This window comes from Podarcis tiliguerta (assembly GCF_965153285.1).
Source record: "Podarcis tiliguerta genome assembly, chromosome: 4".
Lineage (NCBI taxonomy): Eukaryota > Metazoa > Chordata > Lepidosauria > Squamata > Lacertidae > Podarcis > Podarcis tiliguerta.
The window spans coordinates 1,786,584-1,803,584 of record NC_139537.1 but is presented as its reverse complement, the minus strand read 5'-3'; the positions used below and the strand labels follow the sequence as shown (position 1 = coordinate 1,803,584).

The 17,001-nt window shown below is 44.6% G+C and overlaps 2 protein-coding genes across 8 annotated transcripts in view; both read left to right on the top strand.

Moving 5' to 3' along the window:
- LOC310675486 (uncharacterized protein) overlaps nt 1-15,377 on the top strand; it is a 448,115-nt gene extending 432,738 nt beyond the window's left edge. For 5 of the 6 annotated variants that reach the window (XM_083436147.1, XM_083436143.1, XM_083436145.1 and 2 more), the window contains one exon: nt 12,414-15,377. In XM_083436147.1, coding sequence (XP_083292273.1) covers nt 12,414-15,268 — 2,855 coding nt within the window. In that variant the 3' untranslated portion in view covers nt 15,269-15,377. Of the gene's footprint in view, nt 1-2,074; nt 2,202-12,413 lie in introns of all 6 variants that reach the window. The other variant, XM_083436146.1, reaches the window with a different exon arrangement.
- LOC310675570 (uncharacterized protein) overlaps nt 1-17,001 on the top strand; it is a 68,733-nt gene that overhangs the window by 30,384 nt on the left and 21,348 nt on the right. The gene's annotated exons all lie outside the window — the stretch shown is intronic.

Sequence of the window (17,001 nt, the reverse complement as noted above, 5' to 3'; positions counted from 1 at the left end):
AACACGCGGAGGAAGGAAGAAAAGTTGGGAAAGATAGGCCAGGAATAAAGAGAGGGATCCCAGCCCATAGTCTGGCTGCTGTATTGGAGACCAGTTTCCCAGTGTCTCCCAGGGCAGCTCCCCACGGAGGCCAGTGCAGCAATCCCCTCGCACCCAGAGCATGGCATTCCAGGACCACATCCTCTCTGTCCCAAAGGGATTGTTGCTGGAAATGGGCGCTGCTGCTCACTGAGACTCCAGAGACCTTGGCATCAATGGCTGTGTGTGTGTTAAGCTGTCTAAGAGAATAATGATAATAAATTGGCCGCCTAGATTTTGAGGGAGATGTCTTTGGACCCTGTCCACTTGGCCCTCAGGGGGTTGGCCCTCAGAGCGAAGAAAAAGGGACCCCACCCCAGGAGTCTGCCTTGAGAGCAGCAGAGAGTACAAGTGCAAAAAAAGGAGACAGAAGCAGGGGAGTGGGGGTGGGGGGAGCAACTCCTGAGGACCCCCAGGTGAGGACCCCCACTAGAGCCAAGCATCCATTTTCCACAAGATTCAAATCACTTCCTTGTCAGTCAGGTCTGACTTCATGCAGTGACTGGAAGACAGGAGAAACCAGGCTTCTTCATCTCCCAGAAATCCCTTCCGTTGCCTCCACATTTTGCATTGCAATCTTTCTTCTAGGAGAGCTAGAGGCTGCTTTCTCCTCCTCTTTTTAAAGAAGATATCTCATGGTTTGGGCTGTGGTGCCATACAGCCCTGGCAAATCTCGTCCATGCTTGCTCAGGATCCTGTTCTGACCTACATATTCTGTAACAGAACAATGTATTTGCTTTGTAGGATTTGCTAGAGCTTTTCATTAAGACGGACAGAAGACCAAAGATTTCTTTCCGATCTCTCAGAAGCTCCCTCAGAGCACAGATGGATGAGCGAGACTCAGCTGGCCCTGAAGCAGGAGGAGGCCATGTCATCCAAACTGGGAGCAGTGGGGGATTCTGGGAAAACTCTGTGCAGAAGATCCTGGGTGAGGAGGACACCCTCCGCTCAGAGCTGCAGAGCCAGCAGTTGAGGCAGTTCTGCTGCCAGGAGGCCAAAGGACCCCGAGAGGTTTGCAGCCGACTCTACCACCTTTGCCACCAGTGGCTGAAGCCGGAAAGGCACACGAAAGCTGAGATGCTGGACCTGGTGATCTTGGAGCAGTTCCTGGCTGTCCTTCCCCCGGAGATGGAGAGCTGGGTGAGGGACTGTGGAGCAGAGACCAGTTCCCAGGCGGTGGCCCTGGCCGAAGGTTTCCTCCTGAGTCAGGCAGAGGAGAGAAAGCAGGTGAGAGAGACTTTCCTCTGGATACTCCCAAGGGGCTCCAAACAGGACAGAGAACATCCCATAATGGTCTGCTGATGGCCCATTCTTTCTCTGCAAGGCATCCATGGAATGAGATCTAACACCCTTCAAGTTTTTGGCCCTGACATTCATTTTATAATCCTTCTCGTCATTCTCTGTTTTGAATCCTTGTTTCTTTTTCAGGGAAAGGATCATTTTGCAGAAATGGACCTGGATTCCTGTGAGGCAGAGAGGCCTCCGTTGGACACCAGAGAGAGGCCACTGGGTAAGGAGGAAGGTGGTTTTTCTCCATTTAGTCTCATTCTGTTCGTTTTCCAACTCATCTAGGGGTTCTTTTCATCTTGTTTTGGGGAGAGACAGTTGGGAACAAGGGTCCAGAGGAGGGGAGATATATTTTTTCACAACTAACATCTGAAATGTGCCCAAACATCCAAATGCACTCAGCAGGCGAGACTTTCTCAAAGGTCCCTGTGTAGTTTGAGATTCACTGATTCACCTGTGAGACAAGCAGGCACTCTGGGCCTCCCCCTTACCTTTTTCCCTCTTGCAGGTGACACAGTGATACTGGCTAGACCTCTTCATCCATCTCTGAATGGGGACAGAATGGAAGCAGCGGCTGTGGAACCAGATCAGGTCAGGGGAAGCTGCCTTGTGGGGACAGAGGCCAAGGGGTGGAAGAATGTCCTAGCTCAAGGAGTGGTGGTGAACAACAGTGTTGTCTCAGAGGAGGAAATTTTCCTTTTTCTTTTAGGGTCCAGTGTGCTTTGAAGACGTTGCTGTTCGTTTCACGGACGAGGAGTGGGCGTTGCTGGATCCTGACCAGAGAGCTCTGCATAAGGACGTCATGGAGGAGAATCATGGGATCATGGCCTCTCTTGGTAAGGCTCCCTGTGGGATCGTCATATCAGCCTGGGAATTCAAAAAATACCTCAGGCTGATTGAATCTCAGGTAGTGCTAGCAATAATAATAATAATAATAATAATTAATAATAATAATAATATAAATTTTTATTTATACCCTGCCCATCTGGCTGTGTTGCCCCAGCCACTCTGGGTGACTTCCAACACATATATAAACATGAAACATTAATAATAACAATATGAATCCGATATAAAAAGTGTTGTTGTTTAGTCGTTTAGTTGTTGAGAGCAGTAATGAGTTAAACTGCTATGCCTCGGCTCTGGAGGGGAGGGCTTACCTGGGAAGTGAGCCAGCAGGATGTGATGTAAGCAGACTGGAATGTTCTTTGTGTTCTGTGAGAAATCGAAAGTGTTTTGTCAGTGTGTGGAGCTGCGCTCAGACAGTGAGCGGCTGAAAATGCAGCTCCAGTCCGGAGGAGTGTGAAACTGTTTTCAAGTGTTTTGGAACAATAAAAGAAGCTACAGAAAGAATCTGCCTTTCTCATTAATCAAGCCTTACCACATGCAGTTGCGCATATTCTGCTGGAGTGTTTTACTGCTGTAGGAGTGACGCAGAGATTCACGCAGCGAGAGCGTGCCGGACTGGGAAAGGAGCCATAAATCTGTCTGAAGAGATTTATGGGCAGCACTTGGACTCACTAATTATCCTAACAAAGGTTATGGACGTCAGCACGTGTGGAAAAGGCTTTGAAGTTGGAGAGTGCAAGATCGCTTGCCGGAACTTCAAAGGGAAGACGCCGAGAGCCTCAAGATGCCAGCCTGTTTTTCTGAGTGAGTAGAAAGGGGCTGAGGAGAGTGGAAAATGGCTCTGAAAGACAGTTTTGGCTGTGAGCCTTTAGCATGTGAGAAGCTTACCCCCAGCATGTGGCTGGCGTGGAGCTTTCATGTGGAGCTTTCCCTAGTGCGGGCAAATTTGTGGGGTGCTGTGCAGAGACCCCAGAAGGCAGCTGAGAGCACAGAGGTGCAGAAAGAAGCAGAGCAGCGTGTACTAGCGTTTCTAGCAGAAAACGTGGACGTGCACCTTTTACCCCTGGTTCTAGAGGCTGGGAGACCAGACGCAGCGTGGCGAGCACTCCAAGAGGCTTGTGAAGCAGGAGTGGGCCGAGAAGTGGCTGCTGCGACACCAGAAGGGGCAGAGAGCCAAGATGGCGCTGTGAGTCCAGCTGAGAGCAGCTGGGAGAAGCTCCCAAGAGAGGGGGGCAGTAGAGCTGCTGTGGCTGCTGCAGAGAGCTGCTTTGTTGCTGAGATGTGTCTGTCTGAGAAGCCTGGAGAGGGGCCAAGCTGGAAACCCAGACTCACCAGAGGGGGTGCAGGTTATCGACCTGGGAGACCCATTGCTGAGAGGGGGGGGGGCAGAGAAAAGCAACAGCGCAGAGAAGCCTCTTTCTCCAAAGGCTACTACAAAGAGTTGTTTACTCAAAGAAGCTGAGAAATCTTCCCGTGGGAAGCCGGCTACAGTGGAAGCCTTCAAGGTCGACCATCTGGCGAAAGGACAGATAACAGCTCTGGACTTGCGTGAGAGGAGTCCAGTCTCCATGGCAACTGAGAGAGTTGCAACAAAGGCTACAGCGAAGGAAGCCGACACAGGCCCCAGCCAAGGGGGCAGTGAGAGGGGGGTTGTTGCTATGGCGACCCAGGAATGTCAACAACACAACTCTTTGGCTGTTGTGATTGACAGTGGAGCGTCAAACTCGCTAGTGACATCTAGCTGTCTGCTGCGAGATTGCAGGCCAGTTGAAACTGAGAAATATGTGACTTTTGCGGATGGAAGCCGAAAGAGACTGACGGAGACAGGATTGTTTTACTGTCCTTTTCTTAAGCATGAAGTTAAGGCTTTTGCAGTGCCTGGTTTGACCAATTGTCTGTTAAGTGTACATGATTTGCTTACAGAGGGTTTTAAAATTTCTTTTACAGGTGATAAGTGCGAATTCTACAAGGATGACAAACATGTCTATACAGTGCATGCCAAAGACAATTTGTTTACTGTTAACCTGTCTTTGTCCACAGGAGAAGAAGACACAGAAGACGCCAAGGGGCAATGTGTGAATGTAGCGCCCCACAATGGTTGTGCCCATATTTGGCATCGTCGCTTTGCCCACTTGGGTTGGTCATTTCTTAGAAAAGCACCAAGTTTAACTGAAGGGTGTGAATTTAAGAGTTGTGACAAGTTCTTAGATTGCAATGCATGTAAACAATCTAAAATTGTGACTTGCTCCTATCCGAAATCAGAGAGACGCACCACATAACCTTTTGAGTTGATTCATGCAGATTTGTGTGGTCCAATGGCGGTGGAATCTTTGGGAAAGTCAAGGTTCTCTTTGATTCTGGTTGATGATTTTTCGAAAACTTCCTGGACATTTGCTTTGAGACCCAAAGCAGAGGCAGCTAAAGTGATCAGGGATTGGATCACAGCTGTGGAAGTCACATATTCCACCAAAGTTAAGAATTTTCAGAGTGATAGAGGTTCAGAGTTCACTGGCTCTGATTTGCAAGATTTTTTTAGGGAGAAGGGGATTAGCCACAGACTCACTGCTCCTTACTCTCCACAACAGAATGGTGTGGCAGAGAGGAAAAACAGGACAGTGCAAGAAGCAGTGTCTGCGATCCTGTGGGACGCAGGGCTACCCCAAAAATTTTGGTCTGAAGCTTGGAAGTATGTGGTACATACACAGAACAGAGTGTACAACTCTAGTGTGGGAAATACACCGTATTTCTTACTGCATGGAAAAAAGCCCAAGGTAAATTACTTCCGTGTGTTTGGTTGTGAAGCCTGGGTGCTTATTCCAAAGGCTCTACGCAAAAAAGGCGAGCCAAGGGCAAAGAAAATGATCTTTGTAGGGTATGAGCCTGGCTCAAAGGCCTGGAGGTTTGCGTACCCCAGTGGTGATCAGTCAAGACTGGTTGTGAGTAATAGTGCAGAGTTTTGTGAGCAAGCAGGTTGGGAGCGTCTGCACGCAAACCCAGATGTGGTTTTGCAACAGTCCTATGACTCAGACGCTGAAGAGGAGGATGATGAAGTGGTTGCAAGGGACCAAGGTCCAGAGCAACAAAGTCCAAGGCAGGGGCAGCTTAGGATCCCTCAGAGGGGGGAACCTAGAACACCTCCTCAGACAAGTGTCAAGCTTGAGCATAAGAGTGAGCCTTCTTCACCCATTGAGCCAGCTGTGAAGCCCAAGAGGCGCAGCAGGTCAGAGGGGGAAGATGCTGAGGTTGAGGAAGAAGAAGCAGTGTCACCAAGGGTCACACTGAGGAGATCAGTGAGGACAAGGAGACCTCCTGATCGGTATGAGGCTTCAGGTGTCTGGGTAGGTTCAGCTAGATGTGAACCTGATTCCTTTGAGGATATTCAGAGTTTACCTGAGGAAGAAGCAGCTGAGTGGCACAAAGCAATGGACAAAGAGTTGAAGTCCATGAAGGATCTAGGTGTGTTTTCACTCACTGAGTTGCCACCAGGCAAACAGGCAGTAGGTTGCAGGTGGGTTTACCGTTTGAAACCCACAGACACTGGACAGCCGCAGTATAGAGCGAGATTAGTGGCACGTGGATTTTCTCAGAAGAAGACTGTGAGAACGCGAGCAGAGACTGTGAGAACGCTTGTAGCTTGTGAAGCCCTGAGAGTTCGGAATGTGTGTCAAAGCGTTCAAGAGGGATTAGTAGCACTGAAGTATTGTCCCTCTGCAAAGAGCCTAGCTGATGGCTTAACGAAGCCACTCTCCTTCCAGAGACATGGAGAGTTTTGCGTAGGTTTAGGTTTGGGACGACCAAGGGTCGATTCTACCCTCCGATCCGAGGCAAGAGGGGGTGTTGAGAGCAGTAATGAGTTAAACTGCTATGCCTCGGCTCTGGAGGGGAGGGCTTACCTGGGAAGTGAGCCAGCAGGATGTGATGTAAGCAGACTGGAATGTTCTTTGTGTTCTGTGAGAAATCGAAAGTGTTTTGTCAGTGTGTGGAGCTGCGCTCAGACAGTGAGCGGCTGAAAATGCAGCTCCAGTCCGGAGGAGTGTGAAACTGTTTTCAAGTGTTTTGGAACAATAAAAGAAGCTACAGAAAGAATCTGCCTTTCTCATTAATCAAGCCTTACCACATGCAGTTGCGCATATTCTGCTGGAGTGTTTTACTGCTGTAGGAGTGACGCAGAGATTCACGCAGCGAGAGCGTGCCGGACTGGGAAAGGAGCCATAAATCTGTCTGAAGAGATTTATGGGCAGCACTTGGACTCACTAATTATCCTAACAGTGTCTGACTCTTCATGACCCCATGGACCAGAGCACACCAGGCACTTCGTCTTCCACTGCCTCCCGCAGTTTGGTCAAACTCATGCTGGTAGCTTCGAGGACACTGTCCAACCATGTCGTCCTCTGTCGTCCCCTTCTCCTTGTGCCCTCCATCTTTTCCAACATCAGGGTCTTTTCCAGGAAGTCTTCTCTTCTCATGAGGTGGCCAAAGTCTTGGAGCCTCAGCTTCAGGATCTGTCCTTCCAGTGAGCACTCAGGGCTGATTTCCTTCAGAATGGATCGGTTTGATCTTCTTGCAGTCCACGGGACTCTCAAGAGTCTCCTCCAGCACCATAACTCAAAAGCATCAATTATTTGGCGATCAGCCTTCTTTATGGTCCAGCTTTCACTTCCATACATCACTACTGGGAAAACCATAGCTTTAACTATACGGACCTTTGTTGGCAAGGTGATGTCTCTGCTTTTTAAGATGCTGTCTAGGTTTGTCATTGCTTTTCTCCCAAGAAGCAGGCATCTTTTAATTTCATGACTGCTGTCCCCTGTCTGCAGTGAGATATAAAAAGTACATTAACTTTAAAATGAACAACTTACACTAGTGGCCAAAATTGTAGAAACCTTTTGGGAAAAGTGTATTCCTGAGGTTTGATGGCTCATAACACCACTTTTTTGGGGAATAATACCATAAAATTATATATCAATGGAAAGATTATTTAATGAAGAATGTAATGCAATAGCGTTTATGAAGGAGTATTTATTAGAACGTCAGTCATAAAGAAGAAATGTGAAACACATAGAAAAAAGGAGATATTCAGAAATTCTCACCATGTCAACTAATACTTGGTTTTGTAACCTTTAGCTTTAATTACGGCCTTGCAATGTCTTCCCATGGAGTGCACCAAGTTTTTTTTTATTTCTGCAGTTGTATTAAAGTGAAACCAAGTTTGAATTATTGCCTCTATTAATTGCTGGGTTGCTTCTGACTAATAAGTTTCTTTAGTGTGCTCCATAGACTTTCTCTTGGGTTATGGTCTGGACTATTGCCAGGCCATTCCAGCAGTGGAATATGACTATCTTGATTCCCTCCCGCCAAATTTTTATTTTTTATTTTATAGCACAAATGAAAAACACAAACATAAAAGACAAGCAATACAAATAAATTCTTGTAATATCCTTATTTTTCTAAACATTGTTAAGTGGGCTTCCCCAAGTCCCACCTATCTGATTTTCATTTTACTTCATCTTTAGCAGTTTACATATACCATAATTTCTAACCATCTTCCCCCCCCCTGCACTTACTTTAACCATAAAAAACTTCACATTTTATCACTTATAAAATACACTGTCTTCTAACTCTACCACCTATATCCACTTCCAAAGCTATTCTAAGATTTAAATATTAACATATTTTTTCAAATATTCCTTAAACTTCTTCCAATCTTCTTCCACAGTCTCTTCTCTGGTCTCGGAGTCTCCTGGTCAGTTCGGCAAGTTCCATATAGTCCATCATCTTCATCTGCCATTCTTCGATAGTTGGTAAATCTTGTTTCTTCTAATTCTTCACTAGCAATATTCTCGCAGCTGTTGTGGAATACAGAAAAAAAGTAACATACTGTCAGAGCTGGCTCCTGGTCCCAGCTCACAAAGGACCAACGCTAGCCGGTAGTAAAGTATCAAAGTCTTTATTGAAGAATAGTTTCCATTTCCAAGCCTCACCGTCCCAGCTCTACGTCTAGAGTCTAGACCGGCGAAGCTCCGTCTGAATCTCCGCCCCCTGTACACCAGTTTAAGACTCTAATCTTACTCCACCTCTCCCTTCTCTCCTTTCTCCTCTGGGTCCTGCTGCCCCCCGGGGTCTCCTCCCTCCTGGACTCCTCTGACGCAGACGTTGACCCTCCTGACTCCTCCCGCTCTCTTCGGCGGGCTTTAGGACTTGGCTCCCTACCCGGGCTGCCAACTGTGCCGCCTTCCTGTACATTTGAACTTGGCGCGCGCGCGCGTTTAACCTTCCTCTTAACCGTTTCCTCGCTCCCTGACGTGGTCAATCCTGCCTCATGTTCTCCCGCTGGTATCGCGCCGCCTGATCCCGATGCCTGGGACTCCTCCCCCCTACTTCCCTCTGGTGTGGACGCTGGTCCAGATTTCCAGCTGCTGCTCTCTGAGTCCCCTCTGGCCCCTTCTCCCTGAAGTGCCCCCCTGGGTACTCCCCTTGCCCTGACCATGGGAGCCCCTTTTTGTGAATCCTCTGATTCACTGGACAGACTCAGAGACCTCGGATCGCTGTCGTCGCTGACATTTCCTTCGGACTCCTCCCCTTCGCTCTCCATTTCCTCCCTCTCCTGTGCCTCTGCTCCTGAACCCCTGACACATACTTTTTGGGGATTTCACCCCCCACTATACCAAGTAAAAAGGCTTCAGGTTTTTTAATAAATGTGTTTTTCAACACTTTTTTCAATTCATTATAAATCCTTTGCCAGAAGTCTTTTATCTTGGGGCACGTCCACCACATGTGGTAAAAGGTTCCTTCTTTTTCTTTACATTTCCAGCATTTAACTTCACGGGTGTTAAATGGAATATGATTATCTTGAAGCCACCTTTTGCACACAGCAGCAACATGACATGGAGCTGAATCCTGTGGAAATAAAAAATAAAAATAAATAAGTAAATATTTATATAAATATATCTAAATGCTTCAGTATCTGGGGAAAGATCACATGTGGAACGCCTGAGTTTGGGCTCAAGTATTTCATTTATGCATTTTGGGGCATTTACATTCCCTTTGATGACGCAAATTCTTTTTTAAAAAAATAATATTTATTACTTTTTGAACCATTTAAACACTACAAAACAAAAACAAAACAAAAAAAAGAACAATACAATACAATATAAAGAGACTACATAACACTAACACATTAAACTAACAAAACCAAACAAAAACAATTTAAAACACTCAAACAGTTTCAATATCTTTTCTTTCATTCACTTATTTCACCGACCTCCTCGCACCTCCCTTTTTGTATTCCACTTCTATCAATTATTTCAGCAATTCCTTTCCATCTTCTTCTGTTTTCTGTCCTATAATTATCTTAACACATTCCAACCTTATTTTACCTATAATATTCTATTAATCTATTTATACTTAAATCCTTATAACATTTCTACTAAAGCCATATAACTTCATTCCACCATTCTTTTAACATTCATTAATTTTGCAGTATTTCTGTAAATAATCTTTAAACTTTTTCCAGTCTTCTTCCACCGACTCTTCTCCCTGGTCTCGGATTCTGCCAGTCATTTCCGCCAATTCCATGTAGTCCATCAACTTCATCTGCCATTCTTCCCGGGTGGGTAGATCTTGTGTCTTCCAATACTTTGCAATAAGTATTCTTGCTGCTGTTGTTGCATACTTAAAAAAAGTTCTATCCTTCTTTAGCACCAATTGGCCGACCATGCCCAGGAGAAAGGCCTCTGGTTTCTTCAGAAAGGTATATTTAAATACCTTTTTCATTTCATTATAGATCATCTCCCAGAATGTCTTAATCCTTGGGCATGTCCACCAAAGGTGAAAGAATGTACCTTCAGTCTCTTTACATTTCCAACATTTATTGTCGGGCAAATGATAATTTTTTTCAAGCTTGACTGGTGTCATGTACCACCTATAAATCATTTTCATTAAGTTTTCTCTTAAGGCATTACATGCCGTGAATTTCATACCTGTGGTCCATAACTGTTCCCAGTCAGCCATCATAATGTTATGTCCAACATCTTGTGCCCATTTAATCATAGCTGATTTCACCATTTCACCCTGAGTGTTCCATTTCAACAGCAAGTTATACATTCTTGACAAATTCTTAATCTTTGGATCTAACAATTCTGTTTCCAATTTTGATTTTTCCACCTGGAAACCAACTTTTTTGTCCAAATTGTATGCCTCCATTATTTGATAATAATGGAGCCAACCTCGCACTTTGTTTTTCAATTTTTCAAAGCTCTGCAATTTTAATCTGTCTCCATCCTGTTCCAGAATTTCCCAATATTTCGGCCATTTGGCCTCCATATTGAGTTTTTTCTGTGCCTTCGCTTCCATTGGTGACAACCATCTTGGGGGTTTTCTTTTCTAACAAATCCTTATATCTTATCCAAACATTAAACAATGCTTTTCTGACAATATGATTTTTAAATGCTTTATGTGCTTTTACCTTATTGTACCACAAATATGCATGCCAGCCGAATACATTGTTGAAACCTTCTAGATCCAACACTTCATGTGGTACCTCTGGTTAAGATGATGATGATGATGATGATGATAGTTTATTTATACCCAGCCCATCTGGCTGGGTATCCCCAGCCACTCTGGTTTGCTTCCAACAAAAATATTAAAATACAATAATCCATCAAATATCAAAAGCTTCCCTAAACAGGGCTGCCTTCAGATGTCTTCTAAAAGTCTGGTAGTTGTTTATTTCCTTGACATCTGGTGGGAGGGCGTTCCTCGGGGTGGGTGCCACTACCAAGAAGGCCCTCTGCCTGGTTCCCTCTAACTTGGCTTCTTGCCGTGAGGGAACTGCCAGAAGGCCTTCGTAGCTGGACCACAGTATCCAGGTTGAATGGTGGGGGTGGAGATGCTCATTCAGGGATACTGGGCCCAGGCTGTTTAGGGCTTTAAAGGTCAGCACCAACACTTTGAATTGTGCTTGGAAATGTACTGGGAGCCAATGTAGGTCTTTCAAGACCGGTGTTATGTTGTCAGGTATAGCACTTTCCTCACACAAGACCTGGAAGGCTGGCAGTTTTAGTAGTTGAGGTTTATTTAGAAATACAGTGGTACCTCAGGTTAATAACTTAATCCGTTCCAGAGGTCCATTCTTAACCCAAATCTGTTTTTATCCTGAGATGCGCTTTCGCTCACATCCTGGGGCAAAGTTCGCTACCAGGAGACCTACTTCCAGGTTAGCGGAGCTCGTTACCCGAAGCGTTCCTAAGGAGGATGGTACATAACCCAAGGTTCCACTGTAGGATATAAATCTTCTCCGATTCTTCTCCTCACGTTTTCCATGCCCTCACTACCAAGCAAGGAGATTTGGGTCTCATCGCTCCAAATAACAATGTCCCATTGTTCCGCTGTCCAGTTAACATGGGTTGTAGCCCAGTTTACTCTTTTCAACCTTTGCCTGAGAGATAACCATGGCTTTTTCCTTAGAATTCTAGCATTTAGACCAGTCCTTGCACTCAACTTCACATTACATTGCGTCATGTCATCTTGTATACACACAGATGATTTTCTTCTGTCACGTAGGCACAGACTCTTCATTCTTCGATCGTCACTTTCTGTTGTGCACCTTTCCCTGCCTTTACCAGTCTGATTTTGTAGTGACTGAGTCTCCTGATACCTCTTCAACAATACAAAAATGCCAGCTTTGGTTAAGTTTCCCCCAATCTTTCTTCTAGTTTCTTCATAACTGTAATTTTATTATATTTGATAAACTCACTAAATGAAAACACACAAAAACACAAAAACCAACCAACTTCATAGCAATCACATAACACACTGACAAAAGTCAACCTAAGCAATTTGTGCTTCCTTTTTCTGGTTATTTGACTATAACATTTGATAGAATTAAGATAATTGAACAAACTTTGTTGCATTACATTCTTGATTAAATTATATTTCCATTGATATATGATTTTATGATATTACTCCAAAAGAAGTGGTGCTATGAGCCATCAAACCTCTGAAATACACTTTTTTCCAAAAGGCTTCGACAATTTTGACCACTATGGTATATCAAACCAAGCAACATTCAACAACCCATCAGAATATATTACTAAAAATGTTGGTTAATGACAAACAGCAAAGGTAATGAACAAACATTCAACTCCCTTCAGTTTTTTTCCATTTGTTCCTGAGGCTTTAACCCGTTTTTGTCTCCATTGCAGATTGTGATGAATTGGAAATCGAGAACAAAGGTGACCACAACAAAATCATCAGAGAGGAGAAGCCATGTAAAAATTTGGAATGTGGAGAGAACTGCAGTCAGAACTTCTATTCCACTTCCCAACAAAGAAATCTCATTGGAAAGAAACCCTATCAGTGTGTAGAATGTGGAAAGAGCTTCAGGAACAGCTTCTATTTGAGTTCCCATCAAAGAATTCATACCGGGGAGAAGCCCTATCAGTGTGTGGAATGTGGAAAGAGCTTCAGTAAGAGCCCCAATCTCACTTCCCATCAAATAATTCATACAGGGGAGAAACCCTATCAGTGTGTGGATTGTGGAAAGAGCTTCAGCGACAGCAGCAATCTCACTTCCCATCAGAGAATTCATACAGGGGAGAAACCCTATCAGTGTGTAGAATGTGGAAAGAGCTTCAGTACAAGCTCCTGTCTCACTAAGCACCAGAGAGTTCATACAGGGGAGAAACCCTATCAGTGTGTGGAATGTGGAAAGAGGTTCAGTAAGAGCTCCAATCTCACTTCCCATCAAAGAATTCATACAGGGGAGAAACCCTATCAGTGTGTGGAATGTGGAAAGAGCTTCACTGAAAAGTCCAAACTCACTTCCCATCAGAGAATTCATACAGGGGAGAAGCCCTATCAGTGTGTGGATTGTGGAAAGAGCTTCAGCAACAGCAGCACTCTCACTTCCCATCAGAGAATTCATACAGGGGAGAAACCCTATCAGTGTGTGGAATGTGGAAAGAGCTTCAGAACAAGCTCCTGTCTCACTAAGCATCAGAGAATTCATACAGGGGAGAAACCCCATCAGTGTGTGGAATGTGGAAAGAGCTTCAGTAAGAGCTCCATTCTCACTTCCCATCTAAGAATTCATACAGGGGACAAACCCTATCATTGCATGGAATGTGGAAAGAGCTTCAGTACAAGCTCCAGTCTCACTAAGCATCAGAGAATTCATATGGGGGAGAAACCCTATCAGTGTGTGGAATGTGGAAAGAGCTTCAGTATGAGCTCCCATCTCACTTCCCATCAAAGAATTCATACAGGGGACAAACCCTATCATTGCATGGAATGTGGAAAGAGCTTCAGTAAGAGCTCCAATCTCACTTCCCATCAAATAATTCATACAGGGGAGAAACCCTATCAGTGTGTGGATTGTGGAAAGAGCTTCAGCGACAGCAGCAATCTCACTTCCCATCAGAGAATTCATACAGGGGAGAAACCCTATCAGTGTGTAGAATGTGGAAAGAGCTTCAGTACAAGCTCCTGTCTCACTAAGCACCAGAGAGTTCATACAGGGGAGAAACCCTATCAGTGTGTGGAATGTGGAAAGAGGTTCAGTAAGAGCTCCAATCTCACTTCCCATCAAAGAATTCATACAGGGGAGAAACCCTATCAGTGTGTGGAATGTGGAAAGAGCTTCACTGAAAAGTCCAAACTCACTTCCCATCAGAGAATTCATACAGGGGAGAAGCCCTATCAGTGTGTGGATTGTGGAAAGAGCTTCAGCAACAGCAGCACTCTCACTTCCCATCAGAGAATTCATACAGGGGAGAAACCCTATCAGTGTGTGGAATGTGGAAAGAGCTTCAGAACAAGCTCCTGTCTCACTAAGCATCAGAGAATTCATACAGGGGAGAAACCCCATCAGTGTGTGGAATGTGGAAAGATCTTCAGTAAGAGCTCCATTCTCACTTCCCATCTAAGAATTCATACAGGGGACAAACCCTATCATTGCATGGAATGTGGAAAGAGCTTCAGTACAAGCTCCAGTCTCACTAAGCATCAGAGAATTCATATGGGGGAGAAACCCTATCAGTGTGTGGAATGTGGAAAGAGCTTCAGTATGAGCTCCCATCTCACTTCCCATCAAAGAATTCATACAGGGGACAAACCCTATCATTGCATGGAATGTGGAAAGAGCTTCAGTAAGAGCTCCAATCTCACTTCCCATCAAATAATTCATACAGGGGAGAAACCCTATCAGTGTGTGGATTGTGGAAAGAGCTTCAGCGACAGCAGCAATCTCACTTCCCATCAGAGAATTCATACAGGGGAGAAACCCTATCAGTGTGTAGAATGTGGAAAGAGCTTCAGTACAAGCTCCTGTCTCACTAAGCACCAGAGAGTTCATACAGGGGAGAAACCCTATCAGTGTGTGGAATGTGGAAAGAGGTTCAGTAAGAGCTCCAATCTCACTTCCCATCAAAGAATTCATACAGGGGAGAAACCCTATCAGTGTGTGGAATGTGGAAAGAGCTTCACTGAAAAGTCCAAACTCACTTCCCATCAGAGAATTCATACAGGGGAGAAGCCCTATCAGTGTGTGGATTGTGGAAAGAGCTTCAGCAACAGCAGCACTCTCACTTCCCATCAGAGAATTCATACAGGGGAGAAACCCTATCAGTGTGTGGAATGTGGAAAGAGCTTCAGAACAAGCTCCTGTCTCACTAAGCATCAGAGAATTCATACAGGGGAGAAACCCCATCAGTGTGTGGAATGTGGAAAGAGCTTCAGTAAGAGCTCCATTCTCACTTCCCATCTAAGAATTCATACAGGGGACAAACCCTATCATTGCATGGAATGTGGAAAGAGCTTCAGTACAAGCTCCAGTCTCACTAAGCATCAGAGAATTCATATAGGGGAGAAACCCTATCAGTGTGTGGAATGTGGAAAGAGCTTCAATCAGAGTGCCAATCTCACTTCCCATCAGAGAATTCATACGGGGGAGAAACCCTATCAGTGTATGAAATGTGGAAAGAGCTTCAGTAAGAGCTGCAATCTCACTTCCCATCAAAAAATTCATTCAAAGGTCAGAAAAACCATTATGCAGCTTTAGGAGCCTGTCAAATAGGCACCTTTTTAACCATACCTTTGGCTGATTGGCATCTAATGCCCTTTAAAAATTGGTGGGGAGGGGGGTTACAGATGTGTATTTTGTGTTTTTCTGTTGTGTTTTTCTGTTGTTTTTCTCAAGTGCTTTTTATTTAATTTTCCACAACATAAACAAATAAAACAAATACTCTTCATTTCAACAATTGTATGTCTACTTATTTACCGCGCATACTGTCACGCCCAGACTTCCCTCCCTCCCTACATCCGGCTTTCATATCTAATTTTATCTCTCTCAGATTCTTAATTACAGTCTATCCACATCACAATATTTATTTTAACCCTGCTTCAGTCTTTAAGCTTCTGCAGTTATTACCTATATACTCAACAAATTTACTCCATTCCTTTTTGAACTTTGTTTCATCAAATCCTATGAGTCTATTTCGCCAGTTCTACATATTCGACCATTTTCGTCTGCCACTCCATTAAGGTTGGTATTTCCTGGGTTTTCCATTTTTTGGCTATTAAGATTCTGGCAGCAGTCGTAGCCTACATAAATAGTTTGTGGTCTGCTTTTTTTAATTCATCCCCTATCATCCCCAGCAAAAAAGCCTCTGGTTTTTTTGGGAAAGTATATTTAAATAATTTTTTCAATTCGTTATATATCATATCCCATTCCCACCCCCATTTTTTCACATCTCCACCACATGTGAAAAAACTTTCCGTCTTTTGTTTTGCATTTCCAATATGCTTTGTTACTCATTCTGTGCAGTTTTGCTAGTTTGACAGGGGTGATATACATCATTTTCATTTTCATTGATATTTCATTTTCATTGATATACATCAATGAGGCAATGGGTGTTCTGCATGATGCCATTAGCAGGCAACAAGGCAGGTACCCCAAGGCTGCATTTCTTGTATGCGGAGATTTCAACCAGGCAGATTTGAAAGTGGTCCTACCTAAATTCTATCAACACATAAAGTGTGCAACCAGGGGAGAAAAGACTCTGGACACGCTGTATACAAATGTCAAACAGGCCTATAAGGCCGAACCATTGGCACATTTAGGCCAATCTGATCATGTGTCCCTGCTCCTGACTCCTGAATATATCCCATTGAGGAAACGGACTCCAGCTATAAAGAGGGACATTACAATATGGCCAGCTGAAGCATCCCAACAACTACAAGACTGTTTTTATGACACCGATTGGGAGGTATTCGCCCAACAGGATGTAGAGACATTGAGCAAGTGTTGGACTATATTAGGTTCTGCACTGACAATGTAACACGGAGGCGCCGGATAAAGATCTACCCAAACAGGAAGCCCTGGATGACAAGGGAGGTCCAGGGGTTGCTAAAGGCAAGAAATACTGCCTTCAGAAGTGGAAATAAGTCGCTGTACAGCTCAGCTAGAGCCGATCTAAAGAGAGGTATCCATGTAGCAAAGGAGGCGTATAGACAGCGGCTGGGGAATCATCTACAAAGTAACAACACCAGGCAGGTGTGGCAAGGTGTACAAGAATTAACAGGGTATAAATCCAAGGACTCCCTGGCAGACGAGGGAGGGGCATCCCTCGCTGAGGATTTGAATGCCCTTTTTGCCCATTTTGAAGTAACATCTGCAGCAACACCTGCTGAGGCTTTACCAATACCACCACCACTCCCTGTGAAGGCTTTGCCATCATCGCCACCATTACCTTCATCAGTACAAAGGAATGTAGTAGTCTCTGTGGAAAAAGA